Below are 23089 nucleotides of genomic sequence, written 5' to 3'. Positions count from 1 at the left end.
TTGCGGGTGGAACAACGCTTTGAGTTTCTAAGGAGAAGAGATCACATTATCTTAGACAGAAGACTTGGAATCAGGGCCATCAATCTCTTCTTTTCACAACTTAGTGTTTTATACAAAATCAAAATCTGTCTGTTTATATTTTCATATATTTATCAGGCAGTCATTAGTTCCACACAGTGACAAACACCATATAACAATTTGCTCTAGAAAGGTTTCACTTTCCTGTTTAATTACAATGGACAATACGGTATAATGAATGTAAACTTTCAGCCAAAATAGTTCTTTATGTACAGAAGGTTTAGCATTTCAAGTCACGTTTTATTGCAGTTGTGCGATATACTACTGGGGAGATTTCCCCTTATTTCCTGTATGAATTACAATGCACATAATACCCCAGTGGAAACAGACAGCAATAACCTGAATAGGCTGTAATCTTTCCTCCACTCCTTCCCAAAAGAGCTTTGACTAGAGTTAATTTTTTATTTTTATTTTATGTCTTTACATTTAAAGCAACATAGATTTGTAAATTTTTCATGAAATTGCCACTTTTTTTTTTTTTTTTTTTTTTTTAAGGCCAAGTAAATAAAAAAATTGCCATAGAGCTTTTTATTATTTAGTGGTCACAAGCTCATAATTGTGTATAAAAATATACAGCAGAAACAAAATGTGTACTATATTGCAAAACTAATATAATTTATTACCCATGAAAATCCATACAAATTATAGTCACACTTAATCAGTATAAAAATAAAACTAGCATTTTTCTCTCTTCTAGTCCTGGCAAGAATATTAAATTTACAAATAAGTTATAGCTTAAATATCCTTCGTAAATACACAGTCTTTGTCAATTGGTTTATTTTACAACCAGTCAAATGTCCTTCCAACAAGCTGAAAGAATTTTTTGTTGGGCTCATGGAAGTATTTGCGTAATTTGTCCAGCAGGAAATTGTTTATATGTGGGTGGGCCCTCCCTTTGGACTCATGTAAGCAACGTTCCCGACCACTGCCACGTAAACAGTAAAACCCTTTTGTCCTATTGAAGTAAAAGTTTGATGCGTTTATTTGGGGAGAAAGATTCAGAAACGTCTCTACTTTTTGTATTTCCGGAAAGGGATTTCTAATTAGATAATCTCCATCAACGATGTGAATATTGTGAAGTGGGAAGTACGTTAACCAGTTTTCCATGAAACTATAATACAGGCTCCGGTTTATTGCTTTGTAGTCTGTGTTGAGCTCGCTATTCCTCAAAAGAAGGTCTTCCACCGGTGGATAGGATTTATTTTTCTGCAGGTGGTTGTAAAAAACTTGAGTGTAGTCTGATAAAACTCTTTCGATAGGGTCTCTTAGGATAAGAAGAAGTTTTATTGTGCTGTTCATGTTGTAAATGCGTTCTGGGACTTTAAGTGATGTAAAATATGCAGGAGTTTTCTCCACTGTGAGCTGATGGGGGTAAGAAAATGGCATTTGGCCAACATACCATTGTAAACCTTTTTTATATTGATCTTCCCAGTCAAAAAAATGGATTTCGCTCTCAGCTGACGAAACATCAGGATGAAGGCTAAGCATTTCTAGCAAGGCCCTTGTTCCACCTTTACGTACCCCAATAATAATAGTATGTGGTAGATACTGCTGAGTACCATTAGGGTGAATGGCAGTCCTCTGTTCATTTATGGGAGATTGTGATGCATAGGCCTTTTCATTTGAAGTTGGGTAAGAAGTAACCAGCTTAGGCTGGCTGAAGATGAGGCACATTCCAAGCAATATTGATGCCATGACATCAAAAACTTGATTCATTTACCAGGATAGTGCTCCATAGGTCAGTCCAACGTCTTGTGTCAATTCTTTATACACGCTCCTGAAAATGAAATTGATATTTTTATTAGATACCACACGAGTGTTTTTAAAACATTAAAATGACCATGTAGTGTAAAGAAACAGGTTGGGTTTAGGCCCCTTTGCCGCCCCCCCCCCACACACAGGCAGCTTATAAACATCTTAAATTCCATTCATTCCAAAATGATTTTGCAATCTATCTTTAAAGGACAAAATTAAGTCAACTAACCAGTTTGTCTGTTGCACAGCATGTATGTAGTGGTTATTGTAGCCAATTTTAGGTTACCAATGGTGTCAGAATCATTATGCAAAATCTTAGGACTATTAGAAACTGTTAGAAAGATATTTCAATTTACTTTAGTTACACACCATTTACTGACATATCCCTATGTAGTAGGTCATTGTGTAACCCCCTAATGTTTTCATTAAGTTAAGCATGTTCTAACATAATTCTGGGGTTGGTGTTCTGTAATTTATTCTCTAAGCAGCTGTTTCCTAGATTTACCAGAAGTAGTATGTTAAAGGTGAAAAATGTATTGGGCAATCAAACCCTTACCTCCTGTTTAAGAATGAGTCTGACTTCTAAAAACCCAGGACCATAAAATAGTGCGATACATTAGAATCTACACAACCATCTGAATTATTGCTGGTCTACTACTATATTATTTAGCCTGGGGTAGGGACGACAGACATAAGTCAGTGGTAGAACAAGCAAGCATTATCTCAAAGAATAAAATATGCATACACATACACGATTGTATTCCAAATATGCTTGTATTTACATAGTCTGCAGATGTGCCCTGCCGTTGGCCTAATCTCAGTGAGGCATCTGCAGGAGGTGCCTCTAGATAAAATGATGTCACCTGATACTGCAATCAAGCAGCGATCAACTAATGCGTTAAACATTCCACTTCAGTGTCAAGATAATGCCTAAATCATCTACCTTAGTCCATATTTTAACCTCCCTATGCATCTAAAAAGTGTTTTGGTGGCCCCAAGATATCAAGAATGACTGAATCTTAGATTGAACACCCTGCAATGCACTTACCATTAGCCATTTTTTGTTTAAAGCATAGGTTAAGCATTACATTACATTATTAGGAAAGTATTACAGAACACCACATTAAAACTGACAACTGGTAACGATGTTCAGTTTTACATTTTTAATTATGTATTTTACCAAGCTGTGTTCCAATTAGCAGCCTTTAAGTCAATAGTTAGTCTCAGGGTCCTGTCTTTATAATTTTGACGGTAAACTGTAGTAAATCTGGGCTATATCAGGTATCCTGTATTTTTTTTTTTACTCCACTAACTCTTGATCAGGGTCTATTGACGGGAAATGTGCTTTTGGCAAAATACTTGGAATTCCTTCAGGGCTCAAGACATTGGAAAAGGATTTACAGAACATCTAGTTTGACCTGCCAGATAACAGACAAGAGGTCCACCAATACTTTTCAACAGGAAGATTGTTTTCATAAGAATGGTTTAACCACTTCATCACTTTAGCTCAGCAATTTTTAGATGTCTGTTTTGAGCCCGTTTATTTAGTAATAATGTTGTCATTACACAGCAATTTTACACACTTTTTTTAGGACAAAAAATTTCCCATAGTGATCTTGTCTTGTAATTTTTTTTTTTTTTTTTTTTTAATGCAATCAATGGACAAAAAAATGTAACACATTCTAAAAGGAAAGATATTTTACTTTGATCAATGTTAGTTTAAAAGAAAGCATTGCAAACTGGTTTACAAATTAAAGTTTATCTGTTTTGTGCTTTTTTTAATGCAGCACAAAAAAAAAAAAAAAAAAAAACAACAAAACTCACAAAAATAAAAGAAAGTCTAATTAATGGTTAAAAAACAAAAAAACAAAAATAAACAAAAACATAGTATTAAAATACTAGCTTAGAGGAGAAGAGGAAGAAGGAGTTAAAGTGACTGTAAAGCTTTACATTTTTTTCATTAAAATACTGTATGTAATAAAGTATCCCCATATGAGGCATTGGGGATAAGATTGGGGATAAGATTGGGGATAAGATTGGGGATAAGACTGGGATAGTAGGAGCTGAGTTTGGGAGTATATTGCACACCCTAGGGTACAGTTCCCCGCCCCCTTATATATACTTTGCGCCCTTAGCTAATATGTAGCGCCACTTAACCCTGATCCTCTTACTAGGGTCCCCCACTGGTGCTCCTGGCTCCTCCCCCTTGACCAGTGTCCAAACCGCTTGCTATGGGGGCACTGGTGCATGCTTGCTCCCGAGCACTATTCTATGCATCCATAAGACACAGAGCTGTGGATCAGCCCCGCGACTTCCCCATAAGTTCACCGGCTGTGATTGACAGCAGTGAGATCCAATGGCTCCCGCTGCTGTCTCAGCCAATGAGGAAAGGGAGTCCCGGGACAGCCGAGGCTTTCGTGCACATTGCTGGCTCGAGTGGAGGCTCAGGTGTATAGAATACATGAAGGTAAAAAACCTTCAGCCTTTACAACCACTTTAATGACCCATGTTGAATAGACACATAGAACCAAATAAGGTTGGTGCATTTCTTCTACATTAATCTTCTCAGTCATGCACACATGAAGGTGCTAGCCAGATTTAAATATTCATTAAGTGATAAGTCATATGACAAACGGTTTATGACCTGACAATTTCCCAGCATGCATTATACACATTTAACTGGATCTGCCTCAGAACCATTTGAGTTTTTTTGTTTTTTCCTGCCATGACAGGTTGTCAGTTTAAGTTCAGATTTTGACCATGATATGCATTATCAAACACATCAAATAATCTTTTATACCAAATAAATAACTCAGCTTTCTAGGTGGGAAATAAATATTTTACACAGTGCCTTTTAACTCTGTAGCCACATAATGCTTCTTGAGCCAAACCTACAACGCTGTCCTACTCCTACAACATCCTTTTGTAATCTTAAATTTCCTTTCATGTCTAGACAATCAATGCTGAAGAAGTGGTTCTGCAACTTTACTGGATTGAATGTCAAAATTGATTGAATAATGAGTGAGCTGCCAATCTATCATACCTAAAACAAGTTTTCTTAGTGGGGGGTACAAACATTATTCAACACCAGCATAGGGCAATGATAGTCTGTGCTAGAGATTGAAACCCTTTAAAACCAGGAAATCCAAAACGAAGGATGGTTTTTGTTAAGAAAATGTATCGTGAAATAAGTCTAGGGCATAGAGAAAAAGTGTGGAGTAGGATTGGAGCTGTATTGCACCCTATATGACTCAGGCAGAGGCAATACATGTTTTGTCAGATTTTCCAGTATATGTTTTTGGAACATGTTCTATGCACACCTTAGTGAGCCATAGCCATGGTACCCATCCATGCTCTCCCCCTCCCCCCATCCTTTTTATTTTAAAAGGTATTTATTTATATTTGGGAAAAGACATTTAGGCTTCATTCACCAAAAATAAAAAACTTATTCAGCCATCACATCGAATGGCAAATTGCAATATAATAAAAAGGTTTGCTTTTTGTTTAATATGGCTTTAGGAGCCAATCAGATATGCTGCATACACATGGAATGCAGTGGCGGCCCATCCATATGGGGCGAATGGGTGCCGTACACCCCCCCCCCCGCCCCCCTCCAGGCAGCTACGAAAAAAAAAGTATTTTTTAATACTGGCCCTTAAAAAAAAAAAAAGTGAAAAAAAAGGTCCTTAAGTGCACTGTGTTCGGACGTCGGACACAGTGAGACGCCGGGCACCGTGCACTTATGGGAAGCGCCACGTCTATGCAATCACGAGATTGCAGACGTGGCGCAGCATTTGAGGGCATTTAGCCTGCCTTGTGGCGTTTTCTGAAGCGCCGAGTAGCTGCCGCCCAGCCATAGTAATATATACTACAGGCGCCGGGCGGAAGCTACTCGGCACTTCAGATTTGATTAACATCTGACCTGAGTTAGATGTCACTTCCTGTTTCTTTCCCCATTGCACCCGAGAGAGGAAACAAGAAGTTTGCAGCTCCATCGCTGCTGCCAGTGGAAGGAGACACCGCAGGAGAGGACAACAACAAGGTAAGTACCACTGTGTGAAGAACGGGACCGGGGGGGGGGGTCTGAAGTGACAGAGGCTGCGTGCGATGGGTGGACACAGGCAGGCTGCGTGCGATGGGTGGACACAGGCAGGCTGCGTGCGATAGGTGGACACAGGCAGGCTGCGTGCGATGGGTGGACACAGGCAGGCTGCGTGCGATGGGTGGACACAGGCAGGCTGCGTGCGATGGGTGGACACAGGCAGGCTGCGTGCGATGGGTGGACACAGGCAGGCTGCGTGGAGGGATTCCGCTGGGGGCACCTGATGCAAGGACGGACTCTGCTGGGGATGCTTGATGGCATCTGGTTGTAGGCGATGTGGCTAGTGACACGATCAGGACTCCCACTGATTCTGCATTATGGTGAGTTTAATGATTTAATCTTATATTACGATGTAATAGAAATAATGCGCTTCAATCATCCCGACACCATAACAACCATGGTGCCAGGATAATTGAAGTGGTAACACCAGGTGTTTGGAGTATCTTTATCTGCTGATTGTTAAACTTTCTAGAATACACATATTTCTATTGTTGTGTAGGATCTGGGCCTGCTGTCCCTCCATATCTCTCATTCCCCATCCCTCATTCATCTCAGGCGTTAGCCACCCCACCTTAGAGCCACGCCCACTATTTTGCTGAAACCATGCCCATTTTCACCAGGTGGGAGGGGTCAAAAAGGAAGGGCGAGGTCTGGCACCCCCCCATCCTAAAACTTCACAAGCCGCCACTGAGTGAATGACAAGGAAGGAGATAGAGAGAACAGAGGGATGACGTTATCAGTGTTCTGTTCTCTGCTGTGTCTGCTCACTGACTGTCCAATCACAAGCTGGAGACAGGCAGATGGCCAGGTTTTACTGCAGCAGAGAATATTTTAGTCACCAGCCAAATTTTACCGTCTGTTCCCTCTAGGACTGTTTAGACTGCTCTATTGTTTGTTAGGCGTTTGGGTGGATATGAAAAAAAAAAAAAAAAAAAAAAAAACTGACAGATTCCCTGTAAATGTCCATTCAAGCTGTCACATTTGAAAGCCATGGGTCAAAAAAAAAAAAAATAAATAAAAATAAAAATATAATAATAATAATAATAATAATAATAATAATAATAATAATAATAATAATAATAATAAATGAATTTTTCAAACTGGATTTGAAACATGTTCAGAGTCCTCAACCCCCCTTCAAACCAAACCCACCAACCTCTTCCCTGCACACTTACAGAATATGGGAGTTCTCCCCGCTGGCTCCTGCAATTATTTGAACTTAGTGTGGCTATGTATGGCTTTGTCTGTACAGCCACGTCATTCAGAGATCTGTGAATGAGGAAACTAAAAGCCCCATCTGCCTCCACTGCAAAGAGACTTGTAGTTCTCAATGGAGCACAAGTGTGGGGATGTCGCTGCACTTGTAGTCTATTGATACTTGGTCTAGCAACCTAGATGGCGATCTGTGCCTTAGTATGAACCTTTGGCTGGAGGAATAGTTTAAAAATGGAGTCAGAGCATTGCATCTGTAATCCACTCAATGCAAAAAAAAGAACTGCAAATTTTTTATTGACCGATATGGGTGCATTTATTTTTGCAAAAGGTGGACTTAGCCTTTAATGAGCTGAGCTTGTTGCAAGCAGCAGTTTTTTTTTTTTTTTTTTAGGTATACTAACGAACTCACCGCAGCACCTCAGGCACTACTTGCTACTAGAACCAGTAGGAAGACCGTGGGGTGATGCTGTGAATGTAAAGCAGCTCAGATTATGTAATTTTCTTTCCACCATGAGTTCAAGGAAAAAAAATTGCTCAGTTTCCCTATCAACACAGTGTTGATAAAGGAATCCATCCTGCAGGGCTGTTCCTGCTGGCAGAACACAATGGCCATTGCTGGTGGCCAAAAGGTTGGTTGTTCTGAAGCTGATCGTTGGATTGACTTCGGTACAACCAGCCTGCCCAAAGACAGATTGAATCTTGGCCGGTCCCTGCTGAAACAGCTGAGATTCAATCAATCTATGACCGGCTTGTGGGGGTCACACAAATTTAATTCTCCTATAGACATTTTAATGCCACTGTCTTTTTCTTGCTTTTCTATTAGTCTCCATCTGGCATTAAGTAGTGGTACACAATTTAATACAAAATACTGTATTTATTGGCGTATAACACTCACTTTTTCACCATGAAAATTGGGTGCAAATAGTGTGTGCGTGTTATATGCCAATACTTCAATTTTAGCTGCCTCGGAGGGGACAGGGGGGGTCGGGACGAGCGCCATCAGATTAAATATTGTGAGAATCTCCTGCTTACTTGGCAGCCTCTGTAATAGGAAGCTGCTGCATTGAAGGTAATGGTGAGGCTGCTGCATTGATGGCAATGGTGAGGTTGCTGGATTGATGACAACGGTGAGGCTGCTGCATTGATGGCAGTGGTGAGGCTGCAGATGGGCATTAATCAGGCTGCACTGATGGCAATGGTGAGGCTGCAGATGGGCACTGACCCTTATGTTGCTTAAATATTAAATCCTTATTACATTTAAATTTTTTTCCTGAAACTTCCCTCTTATAATTAATGTGCGTGTTATACGCCAATAAATACGGTACCTTTTATTCCCTTGTAAGAAAATATTCATAGACTTTTTCCATGAAGGCCTCAATTCAGTATTAAAGGTCATGTCTGGCAGACTGAGTCTGATTGCAGACTCACTATTATCTGTGGCTTGTCAGTAACACAGAGAAGACACTTAGGAGTAAAGCACCTTACAAAAGAAAATCAGTAATATTACAAAGAATACAAGCCAGCATGTCAGAATATAAATGCATGCTATAATATAAACCGGAGAACAAGAATCTCCCACACTGCGGAACTCAAGGTCATCCTTTACCGCTGAACTAATAAGCACCAAGAATTCCACAAAACATGTATTAGGCCAACAATGACACTTAGCAAGAGCAAAATCTATACTAATATTACTTTCTCTATAAACCATATAAGAGAATAGAATGGAATGGAATGTCAAAACCACAAAAACAAATATTTAAGCTTTCTGTGAATATTAGCTAGGAGAATTTCATAAAGGTGAACTCCAAGCAAATGGCTGAATAGTTGAAATGCATAAATGTTGTCTGTTTCACCTGCCAAATAATGATGCTGTGCACATCCCGGCCAGACAAAAAAGCCATCAAAGAGACTTATCCAAGCGTTATGATTTAACAAGACACACTACTTCAATGAGCTCAATGACTCCAGCAAAGCTGCTCACATAGAAGGATCCCCATCGATGGGTACCAAAGGAGTGACTCAAAGCAGAAACACCAGAAGCACGAAGCCAAAAGATATTTTTTTTAGCCACAGCACATAAACTCAACATGTTTTTGGGAACACAAGCTTCCTCTTCATCAGAGTTCAAAGGTGTGAAAAGCTTAAATGAACTTGAGGACCATCTTTAACCTCTATAAACAATCATATTAACAATCAGTTAAGCTTGGTTTTTTGTTCAACCCAGCGGGTTGAACAAAAAAAACCTATGAGTCCTGATCAGAGCCGCTGTACTAACAATTTAATGAGCTGTTGTGTTCTGACAGGTTGACGCACGCCCCCCACCCCCCCACTCCGATCTTCACTCTCAGCCATTGGCTAATTAGGAGTCAGTCGGCTGTTGGTTTTCCATCATGCTTGTCTGATTGTTTGGCCAGCTTCTCTCGGACTGGCTCCCATACACACGGGCCGATGTCGGTCCATGTGTACAGGGCTTCAGTAGCAGTATGTGAAAAAAAAAAAAAAGGGAAAACGCCTCCTAAGACCACGCACCCTGGACCAACCATATGCTAAATGAATACAAAGTTAAATAAAGCGAATACAAAATTAAAAAAAAGTGTAAATGGAAGCTGCTCGTAGTGAGACCAAAGGTCTATGAATAAAAAGAAAAAAATATAAACTAGATTTCATACCGCACCCCACGCATAAATAAGAAATAAATCAATAACAGAGTCCATAAACTGCCACCAAAAAGTCTCCACTCAGGTGAAGTGAATATTCTTTATATTGTGAACAAAGTGCCATCTTCCACCATGGATGTGAGCAAACATCCTACTCACCACATGGGCATGACACCCATTACAGGAGACAAAGTGCGTGACAAGTCACTTCCGCCTTTGTCTCCTGGAATGCAAGTGGAATGTGATCGGCGTACCTGCTGTTGCCTGCGATCCGTTAAAAGTCCAATTAACCAAGTTCTGCTATTAATGGAATTAATTGCTATATGCTACACCATGAGGATCTCTTTTCTTTCTTTGATATGTGAATCAAATCGTGTTGGCCAATATCGTTGGAGGATTCATTTCTGACACTCATTTGACAACCTGTAATGGGTGTCATGTCCATGGGGTGAGTAGGATGTTTGCTCACATTACGGTGCAAGACTGCACTCTGTTATTGATTAATTTAATTCTAATTTATATTTGGAGCAGGGTATCAAATGGTTTATATTTCTTTTTAGTAGTAGTCTGCTGGCAATCTTATCTAACTTAAAGGGTATGGTAGAGATTTGGGAGGGGACAGCGTGTATTTTTTCTGTGTACGAGGTCCCCCTTACAATCCATATCAGACCATCAAGGATAAGGGTGTGGTAGAGCTGCACGATTAGTAATTAAGAATCTACTCCCCTCCCTATCAAAACAGCATTTCCCGATTCAATGTAACAAGTACAGAAAGTTCTCTGCTCACTTCTGACAGAAGACAAAAAAAAAAAAAAAAATTGTGATTCTAGTTATAACCAGAATCGTGCAGCTCTAGGGTGTGGTATGTACTTTTAGAAGGTAACCCCATGAAGTTAACTTTTTTTGCAAAAGAGCAACCAGGGAAGGCAAAATATGGGCAGATTAAAAATATCAAAAGTAAAAAAACTTTTCTTAGATAGATAGTGTAAGGAAGGGTATAATTTCTCTCAGGTTTTTTTGTTTAGGCAATCTGTGTCCCATTGCAGAGATTTCCCTTCACTTCCTGTCCCACAGCCAAAACAGGAGGCGAGAGGAAATCCCCCCCAAAGTGAAGGTACCCCAGGGTGTCATCAGAACGACTGTCCCCATTGCAGAGATTTTCCCCTCTATTCCTTTTCTGGTGAGATTCCAAAATTTGGGATTTTCTTTTACTTTCACTTTCGAGAGGGTGAATCTCACGAACAGGGGCACAGACAGAAATAAAATCTGACAAGAGGGCTAATCCCCCGCCACTATCCAAAACGAAAGAAAAAAGTTTTGCCTTTAGTGACACTGCAAACTTCAGCTTTAAGATGGGAAGTATATATTTGCAGAAGTAAGTCTACAATTTAAAGTGATTGTTTTTAAACAAACACATTATACTTACCTCCTCTGTGCAGTTGGATTTGCACAGAGCAGCCCGGAATCTCCTCCTCCCTGGTCCCTCCCTCTGGTTAGTGCCCCCTCAGCCAGCAGCTTGTTACAGGGTCACCCAAACTGAGTCAGAGCTCCGTGTAGCCATTCAGACACAGCGCCCCAACCCGGCCCCGCCCCTCTCTCCCCTGATTGGCTGACTGATTTTGAGTGACAGCTGCGGGAGCCAATGGTGCAGCTGCTGTGTCTCAGCCAATAAGGAGGAGTTTCTGGGACAGCTAAGACACTTGTGAACATCGCTGCAGAACAAAGGAGCCCAGGTAGGTAATTAGGGGTGTGCTGGGGAGGCTGCTACACACAAGGTTTTTTTATCTCAATGCATTAAGATAGTTCATATTGCCTTTATCTGTAGGAGATGATGTATGATCCATAAATTACCGTGTGATGTATTTCAATCATTATAAAGTAAAAACAAAAAAAACAAAAAAAAGTATTGCTATAAATAAAGATAAAGGACCTCTGCACTACTGTAAATCTGAAATTAATACAAAATAAAAAATATATATATATACACACACAAGGAACGTGGAGATGCTGCAAAATCAATATAGTGATCACTGGTCACCTAAATAAAATAGAAGGTATATAATCAAATATAATTTAATTATACACCTTCTAAAAGAAGAAGTATTGTTGCCAAAAACATGTCATACTGTTTTTCATTGTTTAACATTTTATTACCTGTAGAATCATTGCAGCATCTGGTAGCTAGGGGCAGCAGAGTTCTAGATTTATAAAGTTAGTTTAAGTGATTTGTTGTTCCATTTTGATACTGATCTCTGCAAGTGTTCGTAAAATGTTTTGCTTGCAGTTAACTGTCTTCAAGGTCAAAAAGGGAATAGATTTTTCTTTTTATTCAATGCTCTTCGTAAGTTTTAAGTACTATAATTCTTTTAGTATTTAGCAAAAGTTATGAACAAATCACAATGCCATTACTGCATTCTCATGTGCTAGCACCCAGCATTTATTTTTAAACCTCAATTTGTGCAATTTGGTAAAAAAAAAAAAAAAAAAAAAAACACACACCATTTGTTGCACTATGCATATGGTTAGACAGAAGTGTGACAATATGCTGTTATCATGGAATTCATTCACTCTCATACACACTGTACATCACACACACACACACACACACACACAGATCAGCTATAGTGAAATACAATGATGTTGTCTCTGCGCTACCCAACAGTGCAAAATCTGACTGCAGCCAGCACCAACATCATTTTCAGCATCAACAATGATAATTTTCCTAAAAGAATGCAGCGCAATTATGACTTTATGATTGCCCACCTTCTATTGAATAGGTCCCCCTTTTGCCACCAAAACAGCCTTGACCATCCAGGCATGGGCGCCGCTAAACCTCTGAAGGTATGCCGTGTGTCTAGCACCAAGCCGTCAGTAGCATATCTGAAAAATTCCGAGATTGGGTCTCCATGGATTGGACTTGTTTGTCCAGCACTACTCACAGATGCTCAATTGGATTGAGATCAGGAGAATTGAGGAAAAGTCAACACCTCAAACTCGTTGCAGTGTTCCTCAAACCATAATTTGAGCATTTTTGCAGTGTGGCACGGTGCGTTATTCTTCTGAAAGAGGCCACTACCTTCAGGAAGTTCAGTTTCCATAGAGGAGTATAATTGGTCAGCAACAATGTTTAGGTAGGCAGTATGGATAAAATAACACCCACATGAATGACAGGACCCAAGATTTCCAGGCAGAACATTGCCCAAAGCATCACATTGCCTCCACTGGCTTGCCTTCTTCCTATACTGCATCCTGGTGCCATCTTTTCCCCAAATAAGGGATGCACAAACACTCAGCCATTCACACAATTTAAAAGAAAATGTGATTCATCAGACCAGGCCACCTTCTTCCATTGCTCCATGGTCCAGTTCTGATGCTCCCATCCCCATTGAAGGTATTTTTGGTGGTGTCCATGGGCCAGCATGGGCACCCTGATTGGTCTGCGGCTACACAGTCCCATATTCAACAAACCGATTCTCATTTTTTCCTTTCAGCACATCGGCTGCCACTATAGTCCACTGACTTTCAAATACTATTGTAACAAGATAATCAATGTTATTCACCAATCTGTTCATGGTCCTAAAGGCACAGAGCAGTCAGTCCATGAACTGAACGTTGTTGTAAGAAAAGCATAGGGAAAGCTGATAAACTGCATAGGTAAAACATGTGCTCTTTGTCTCCAGTAAATTTTGGCCTAACTTTGCGGTTTAAAATGGTCTTGCTGCTGGCCAATTTAACACTGTTGTGTCATCTGCAGTCTCCTAGTTTATTCTGTCATTCAAAGCTGGCCTATTACCATTTGATGAAAAAGCATGGGGTCGCTGCTTAAGCATCCTAAACAAAAGCTTTTTTTAAACTCAAATCAATTAGATTGGGGTTCCGCTGCTGTATGTAGTTTACACTAATTGTAAAAGCAAACAAAAAATGGATTCCTCAACCAAATATGCCAATGTATGCTGTCGCTGAGACTGTCCATAAAAGAAACACTGTTCCCTAAAAATGGTTCCTATATTGTTGCCTTCAAAGCCCCACGAAAAGATCCTCTCTATGCTGCAAAGTGTTTTTATTGTAGTTTTTTTTCTTCATTTGTACATGTCTCCCTCAATTGAGCACAGCTTCCCAATGCCTTTTTTTTACAGTAGTGTAGTGCAACCCTTTACTAGGGCCTCTAATTTAAAGGCCCAGGTTCTCTTACCGCTAGTGCAGCAGCCAGGCAAACAGCAACTTCATACCTCTGAGTCCAGGAAACACAGTCTAGAAGGGTTGCCTTTTTAAATTGTATTGCAGCAATAACTTGGATAGGGTTCATGGAGCTGTGGGATAATCCACATTACTAAAAGGACACTTCCTCATAGTAACTCTGCAGAAAAGTCCCTTAAGCAGTGGGACATTAAGTGGACATAACCGGGGCACCAATATGACCCAGGCCATCCAAGACTTTTATCTAGTGCAACAGGGGTAATAGTCACTGAAATCCTCCCCCTTTGGTACAGTAATCACAATGTCTGTGTCTTGAAATGTGTGACTCCAGCAGGTCCTTATGTGAACTTCCAAGGCAGATCTTCAGTGGCACCCTAATAGGTGGCACCCGCTTAGGTCACTAATAGGGTTTATGGCTGAGCAGGCTCTCATAATGGCTGGGATCCTGATAAGTAGGGTCTTCAGCAAGACAGCCAGGCAGCCCTCCTGGCTGGGAACCTCTCCTCCAGGGGGAAAACAAAAAAAAAACAAAAAACACTGCTCTCTTCTGTTCCAGAATATTTATACACTTCCCATCCACCATCTGGACACATCTCCAGGGATTGGCTGAGGCTGCTTAAATAATCAGGCTACCTATCTGACTCGCCCACCCACTGTGACAGACTCACCCGGGACAGAGGCTATTGGAGGGGACTGAATGTGAGCCTCTTGCCAACAGATTATGGGCCCTGGATTTTAAGGGAACAATACTCTGCAAGGTGAATTAGAAATCCAGTCTGATCTGTACTAATCAGACTCAATCGTGTATATATTGTATGTTGTCTCATTCTGTTGTGGACTCTTTGCTGTGGTCATTTGGGATGTGTGTCCCTGTAGAGGGAGGGGGGATTCCTCCAGCAGCCCCCCTGCTGATAAGACTGATTCATACTGTTGGGACACATACTGTGAGGAGATGCTGGTGTCATCAACTCCAACTACCGGTCTTGTTCTCTACTTTAATGTGTTTAATGTAAATGAGTCTAGTCTGGCTTACCACAGGTTCTAAGGGTATTCCACACATTGTTGTTTGTTCTAATTAACCCTGTGTTGATGTTTATGGTAATGTGTATTGAATAGTCACCTAGTCTGGGTAAATGATTTTGTAAACTAGCTCATGTTAATTAGGTTACAGTTGTATTGTCAGAGGAGGTTCCAATGGCATATAAAGTCTTGTAATTTTGATTCTAAATAAAAATAGTCCATGTTAGCAGTGAAACAAGTGTCGCCTTGTTTTGTGCTTATGAGCGGTTGGAATATCGGATATCTGAGTCCAGACTGGGAGGAAGTGGTATACTGATGGAAACACTCAAGCGGAGTGTAGGACGTTCCGTGACACCCATTATATTCTGTAAATCACAAACTCTGCTGATTACAGGAGAGCCAAAAACTAGATTTGTCTAATCAAAACCTAGCAGCCTAATAGGAGAGTGCTACTGTAGTTTGCCGCATGTCCAGAATTTGACTACAATAGTCAATAATAGTTGCCAAATTTTGAACAAGATTCAACAAACCCTTGGTGAATGAAACCTAGGTAGATTTGTCCATCACTATTGGTCAAAAATACAGTCCAATAGAAATGTCTGCCTGAGCACCCTGTTTGTAGTATACACTATTAAAGCTCCGTCAAGGGCTGATACAGGGAAACCCAGTGCTGTCATTTAGTTTCTGTAAAGCTGTAAAGCAAGGTTTTAAATGCTTCGCTCTATTGGGGTCATGAGTGAAGGTCACAAGAGGAATAGGGACAAAAGGTCTTGCATTACATGAGAACAACAATAGTTGTAACCTCTAAAATACAACTATTGATTTTTTTCCTCTAGTCTATTACTGAATTTCTTTTCAGTTTCCGCCAATATGAAGCATCTCAACATCCTCTGACTAAGGCAGTACACAGCTTTAGTACAGATTGTTAGAACAGTACTTAAGAAAAGTAACTAGCCTTTGTACTTGTGTCATCTTTCTTTTCTTCTCTTCCTCCCCCCCAATTATGGAATGTTTACACATAATGGAAAACAATGGATAATGTATACACTAATTAAAGGGATATTAAAGCTTGGTTAAAAAAAAAAAAAAAAAAAAAAAAAAAAAAAACACAAAAAAGTGTACTCACTTGTTGCCAGCGGTTTAGACATTAATGGCTGTGTGTTATTTTGAGGGGACAGCAAATCCCCTCACTGTTATACAAGCTGTACACGCACTACTTTACATTGTAGCAAAGTGTCATTTCTTCAGTGTTGTCACATGAAAAGATATAATAAATTATTTACAAAAATGTGAGGGGTGTACTCACTTTTGTGAGATGCTGTACTTACCTGCTCTGAGCAGTGGTTTTAAACAGAGCAGCTCTGATCCTCTTTTCAGGTCTCCCGCTGGTGCTTCTGGCTCCTCCCCCTCCAGCAGTGGCCCCAGAGAAAGCAGCTTGCCGGAGGGGGCACTGCTGTGTATTCGCTCCCGAGCCGCTGCTCTATGCATCCATAATACACAGAGCCACAGCTCGGCAATGACTCCCCCCCATTGGCTCATTTACTGTGATTGACAGAAATGGGAGCCAAACGGGGTCCCACTGCTGTCTCAGCCAATGAGGAGACGTCCCTTCAGCCTTTAGAACCACTTTAAGAATTCCAGTTCTAGATATGTTTACATAGTTGCATTAGTCCAGCTTGGATCAACGTAACTATAATTTTGAGATTCATCTAGAAGCTGGAAAACACTGTAGTAGGTGCTGCTGGTACAGTGATCAACAAATGCTTCCAGTTCCCATGCCAAGCATCTGCCCTGCTGCATTATGAACACAAAAGTTTGGCCACTCAGTATGGGCGCCATAAGAAAAAAAACAAAAAACAAAAAACAAAACACAAAGCATTCTATGAATGGCCCCCATGCCCAGCAGCCGCTGTCCTGTATTCACAATGCAGCAGGGCAGTTGATCAGCGCAGGATGCAGAAGCAAGTGGAGATCACTATATTGGGGGTGCCTACTACAGGGATTTCCAGCTTCAAGATGTAACTCACAGGTATGGTATATACATAGTTACATTTTCTATATGTAAAAAACACTGTACCTGGAATTCTTTAAAGTTGATTATCTCACTGCCTTGCCCTTTTTCGGATGAATAATTGGCCAAAAAGGTGGGAATTCCCTTTAAAAGTTGAAATGATTCAGACCGCATGAACAAAAAAAACGTAACAGTTGCCCAAGGCACACACTGTACATACCACATTTATGCTGAGCACATGCAGGAGCAGGAGGTGATTGTTCAATGAATCACCCATGAGGCCATCTATACTGGTCTGACCCGTTCGAAAAAATGCTACATTAGAGATTTACTGATTGGGAAGATGTGACATGAATTTCTAAACCTCCCACAGCTTACAAATATACACTGGATTCTTCCATAGATCTGTGCAAATGCTAATAATGATGTACAAAGTGCAGTAAACCAGCCAGATTTGAGGTGTTTACAGCGTTCTGTTTACAGCCTTTTCCAACTGGAGAAACCAGTGTGTCCTTATGCACATTGGCCATTTAGCCCAGAGCATGGTATTCTGATATCTGTGTGGCTGGAAGGCACTGGTACACCATTCAGCAGATAGCCTGTAAAGCTTATGAGAGGCTGGAACATTGGCGGCCAGTCCATAAGGGGTGCAGGGGTCCTGCCCCCTAATCTCCATGCGGTGTGCCGGGTGCATAGATTTGTATGAGGTTTTTTTTCATTGTTTTGAAGTACATGATTAGAGCCTGCGGCTCTAAGTTGCTTCAAAAATGGTTGGGCTGGGGACGCAGAGCAGCGCGCCCCAAGCCCACCCACTTGTGTCTTCCTGCTTCTTCTCCCAGCCAATCAGGACAGGAAGCAGGTCTTAGAACCGTATTGGCCGGGAGGAGAAGCCGGGGAAGCCGCCCGCGACCTGGACGGGGTAAGTGTGTGCCTAGCAATATATACTTTAGTAAAACGTGGCCCCTGTATTATTAGAACAGAGAATTAGGGAACTTTTTTTGCAACAGACACAGGCAGGAACAAAAATGTGAATGCAATTCTAACCCATCCCCACTACATCGAACTGTAGATGGATAAATGGGTAGAATTAAAGCAGAGTAGAGGCACATTCAAGCGGAGGTCCACCCACCCCTGCAAGTGGGGACAGGGTACCTGTCAAAGACAGGTATCCGCTCCCCTCCCCCCAAAAGGTGCAAAATGTGGCTGTCAGGAAGTGCTTGCCAATATCCAACATGGCGGCCATAGACGATCCTGTGTTGCATGTCCCACTGAGAAGAGCTGCGTGGGCATGCTTGCGTGCACCAATGAACACATGCCAGTGCAGAACGGGATGCCAACGAGTGTGCACGCGCACTCGGTGACAGTTCTTGCCGCTAAATGGACTATTTAAACTGACTCATTCCCCAGGATCAGTGCTGTCTGGTCTACGGTGTTCCCTGTGATTCCTGTTATCCGTTCCAGTTGACCTACCCGGCTTGTCCCTGACTATTCCTGCTATCCGCCTGCATCTGACCCCGGCTTGTCTCTAACCTAACTACGCTCCTGCCTGTTCCTTCTGCTACCTCACTGCCAGCCTGTTGCTGAAACTGCCTGAACCTGACTCTGCTTCTGTACCCACATCTGTTCTGGACTTGTTTACCAGTGTCTTAAGACAGCCTGCCTGCACCTGCCTGTGCCCCAGTCCATGTTGATATTGTTCCTGCTAGCTATTGTACCCACGCTCCAGCCCGTGGCCAAGTACAAGCCTATTCCAGTCTCCAGCCTGACAGCTGTTCCTGGCTTCCTGCTGTGTCGGTGTTCGTCCACGACTCTACCATCAGTTCTGGTTCAGCTCCACTGCTAGCAACTCTGCCAGGCATTCGTGCGACTCTGCACTCCCGCACCTCCTGTTTACTCTACCAGGGGTTTTAAGTCAGAGGTGTAAGAGAAGCCCTCCTCTGCATATCAGACTACCACCAGGTACGTGACAGTGGCACTGGAGTGGGTGACTAGACAAATAAGCGGAAGTTCCACTTCTGGGCTTATTTAAAGAGACACTGTCCCACTTGAAATGTAGAATCACCCATTTGGTGTCCCCACCCCAGTTATACTCACTGAAGATGAATTTTTGTACCTGCAGGCACTATAAGCTACTCGCTTTACTAGTAATGTTAGTTTGACTACTTTGATCATGACAGCTTCACTTTAAAATGTATTTCTGCTTTTGCAATCAGTCTGGGAGAATACTCCGGGTCCTTTCACACAGGCTTTGCGATCAGGTCTGCCTGTCAGTTTTTGCATGGCTTCCTCCTGGGACGACAGCCATGCAGACCAATTTGATGCAGTGTGCGGTGTATGGTCTGAGCGCTGACAGGCCGACCCGCCACCACTTCAACATCTATTTTCCAAACTGCTGCAGCTCAGTTTCAGGGTCTTGGCAATCTTCTTAAAGCCCAGGCCATCTTTATGTAGAGCAACAATTTTTTTTCAGATCCTCAGAGTTCTTTGCCATGGAGATGCCATGTTCAACTTCCAGTGACCAGTATGAAAGAGTGAGAACAACATCAAAATTTAACACAACTGCTCCCCATTCACACCTGTGACTTGTTATGCCGCGTACACACGGTCGGACTTTTCATCTACAAAAGTCCAACGGACGCCGATGGACTAAAGCTGGCTGGTAATCCGATCGTGTGTGGGCTTCTCCGGACTTTCAGCAGACTTTTTCAGCCTCAAATCCGACGGACTTTAGATTTGAAACATGCTTCAAATCTTTACGTCGTAACTACGACGGACCCCGAAATCCGCTCGTCTGTGTGCTAGTCCGACGGACAAAAACCCATGCTAGGGCAGCTATTGGCTACTGGCTATGAACTTCCTTATTTTAGTCCGGTGTACGTCATCACGTACGAATCCGTCGGACTTTTGTGTGGTCGTGTGTAGGCAAGTCCGTTCGTTAGAAAGTCTGCTGCAAGTCCGCCGAAAGTCCGCCGGAAGTCCGCCGGAAGTCTGTCGGACAGGCTGTCGGACTTTTGTAGACGAAAAGTCCGACCGTGTGTACGCGGCATTAGAGTTACAAGGTCTCATGACACCAGGGAGGGAAAATGGCTAATTGGGCCCAATTTGGACACTTAGGAGTGTACTCACTTTTGTTGCCAGTGGTTTAGACATTAATGGTTGTGTGTTGAGTTATTTTGAGGGGGCAGCAAATTTACACTGTTATACAAGCTGTACACTCACTACTTTACATTGTAGTAAAGTGTCATTTCTTCAGTGTTGTCACATGAAAAGATATAATAAAATATTTACAAAAATGTGAGGGGAGTACTCACTTATGAGATACTGTACACTTTAAAGATCTCAAGGTATGAGTGGTATAAAAAACCTGTTCCTCAATCTGTACCCCAATTGTATATGCAAGCTATTGTGAGCAATACAAGCTGTCTATAGAGTTCTATGTATAAACCTGCTCCAAAGAAACTAGAAAGGTCAGAAGTGTTAAAAAATATATTTTTGGCAGGCTGTGTGAATGTAAACACATAAGGGTGGCTTCACGCAGCCCCACTGTGCTATAGGCGAATCACAGCTGACTCACGGTGGATTAGCTGCACTTTACCATAGACTTCTAAGCCCCGAAGAAGCTCCGGGAAAGATGTCAGCCATGACAGCGGTGTGCGGGGACCGCTGCAACAGCTTCGTTTTATAGCATTTCATAATGAGCTAGTATTTTTTTGTTTTTCAGAGGTTTACAACCTCTTTAAGTGCGCTTTAGCCAAAGCGCAGTGGGGCAGTGTGAAGCCATCCTAACAGTGGGGAGGTTCGGCTATAAAAAAGTAGAGATTTTTATGAATCTCTATTCAATCCGGGGTTCAGCGTTACCCTTTTCAAAGTGATTTTCTTAGAAAAACTACTAGCACTTTGACTGGTATTTCTTGCTCCATTAAACTCTCTCGTGGTATTCCCGAGTGTGGCTTGGGGTGAATTTTCATTACCAAAAGCATTAACCCCCAAGCCACACTTGGGATTGCATCGCAGGAGCCAGGCAAAGTTACTTACCTTGTCCCCAGGATCCTGCGATGTCCGCAGGCTGTGTCCTCCGCTTGATCTATCACTGTGCCGGGCTCCGTTCCCTGCGAGCGTCTCAATGCACGGGGACAGAGCCCGGCACCAAATTCAAAAAGCATAATACATACAGGACACTAAGATTACAGTGTACTGTATCAAATCATTTCACCTCCCTTTTTTCCCAAAGCTTTGTCCAGTGCCCTGCATGCAGTTTTATATTATATTATATATACTGTTCTTTCTGCCTGGAAAGTTGATTGTCCACAGCAACCAAAAAGTGTCCCTTTACATCAAAAGCGGTTTTAGACCAGCTAGAAAACAGCAATAGTAAATTAGAATCACTTGCAGAATTGAGCGATAGCAATTTGTTGGGAAATTCATCAAACACTGAAAGTAACGACAGCGACAATTCTGTAACTGGGCAAATTTCAATGTTTTTGATTGGATTACATTTTATTATTATTATATTATTTGTTATAATCATTATTATAATTTTATGATTTTGTGTTTCAAACTTCATCATACCCGGGATGTCTACTAGACTCTTGGACAGATTTAAATTATTCCTAAGAATTATAGGCCTACAATATAAAATCACCAAATTTCCATGCAAAACATTGTACCACTTTCAGCATAAAAAAAAAAAACAAAAACCACAGACATAATCATACCGCCAGGGAGGTTTAAGTATCATAGATTAACCACTTGCCGACAGCCTCACGCACATTTACGTTGGCAGAATGGCACAGGCAGGCAAAGCAACCTATATATGCCTTGCTTTGAACCTGCCCCCTAGTGGGCGCGCTCCTGCCGCAGTCTCCGTGACCCTGCCCGCGGGACCCACGGCCTCAATGTCTAGCTAATGTCATCTCCTTGTTCTGCCTAGTGACACAACACTGATAGTCTGCTCCCTCTCATCGGGAGCAGCGATCAGTGACGTATCACAGTAAGCCATGCCCCCCCACGCCCCCTAACAGTTAGAATCACTCCCTAGGACACACTTAACCCCTTCTCTACCAGTGTCATTTTTACAGTAATGAATGCATTTTTATAGCATTGATCGCTGTATAAATGACAATGCTCCCAAAATAGTGTAAAAAATGTCCGATGTATCCGCCATAATGTCGCAGTCATGATAAAAAAAAAAAAAAAAACGCAGATTGCCGCCATTACTAGTAAGAAGTTTGCTTTTTTTAAAAAAAAATTGGGAATTATATAGCAAAAAGTACAAAATATTTCTCTCTTTTTTTTTTTAATTGTCGCTCTATTTTGTTTATAGCGCAAAAAATAAAAATTGCAGAGGTGATAAAATACCACCAAAAGAAAGCTCTATTTGTGGGAAAAAAAGGATGTCAATTTTGTTTGGGAGCCACGTTGCATGATCGCGCAATTGTCAGTTAAAGCGACGCAGTGCCGAATTGCAAAAAGTGGCCCGGTCATTTGGCAGCAAAATGGTCCGGGGCTGAAGTGGCTTAAAAAAAAAAAAAAAAAAAAAAAAAAAGGGGAAATATAGAAGAGAGGCTTTGATTGTACAAATTACTAACAATGTTCCTTCTTTAATAGAACTTAATTCTATTAAAATGAAATTAATTCATCACGTACACACACACAAACTTTTTGGTATGACGTAAAATGAGTCAATAGTTGTCAAACCAGGAATTCAGAAGCCAATGAAAATACATCTTACCTTACTCATTCATTCAGCTACACATAATGGAGACAAAAGATAATTAGCCAAGCTGCTGCTATTGATGAATAGGGCTGAAAACACCAGTCCTCAGACAGAAGAGTTCTTACAAGAAATTAACTTTTAATTTAGCAGTAATATAATCACTCCTTCCAACAGACGTCTGACATGGGGGGCAACATCATATGGTGAGGGGGTTTAATCACAGCACCTGTGGATTGAATGTTTCTGGATACTGATCGCTCCCTACCATGGCCTTTCAGCAAGTGCTAGTGATCCCAATTTCTTCTTTTGTAGACCATATGAGTTTAGGCCCGTAC

The 23089-nt window shown here is 41.5% G+C and overlaps 1 protein-coding gene across 1 annotated transcript in view; it reads right to left on the bottom strand.

The window, feature by feature from the left end:
- Positions 1–208: 208 nt before the first annotated feature.
- HS3ST1 (heparan sulfate-glucosamine 3-sulfotransferase 1) overlaps positions 209–23089 on the bottom strand; it is a 42690-nt gene continuing 19809 nt past the window's right edge. Inside the window, exon 2 of the mRNA XM_073610043.1 lies at positions 209–1855. Within this exon, the coding sequence (XP_073466144.1) occupies positions 859–1794 (936 nt within the window). The 5' untranslated portion in view covers positions 1795–1855 and the 3' untranslated portion in view covers positions 209–858. The remainder of the gene's footprint in view (positions 1856–23089) is intronic.

This window comes from Aquarana catesbeiana, linkage group LG01 (genome assembly GCF_042186555.1).
Source record: "Aquarana catesbeiana isolate 2022-GZ linkage group LG01, ASM4218655v1, whole genome shotgun sequence".
NCBI lineage: Eukaryota > Metazoa > Chordata > Amphibia > Anura > Ranidae > Aquarana > Aquarana catesbeiana.
The sequence above is the reverse complement of the archived record's forward strand: the minus strand, read 5'-3'. Positions and strand labels throughout refer to the sequence as shown.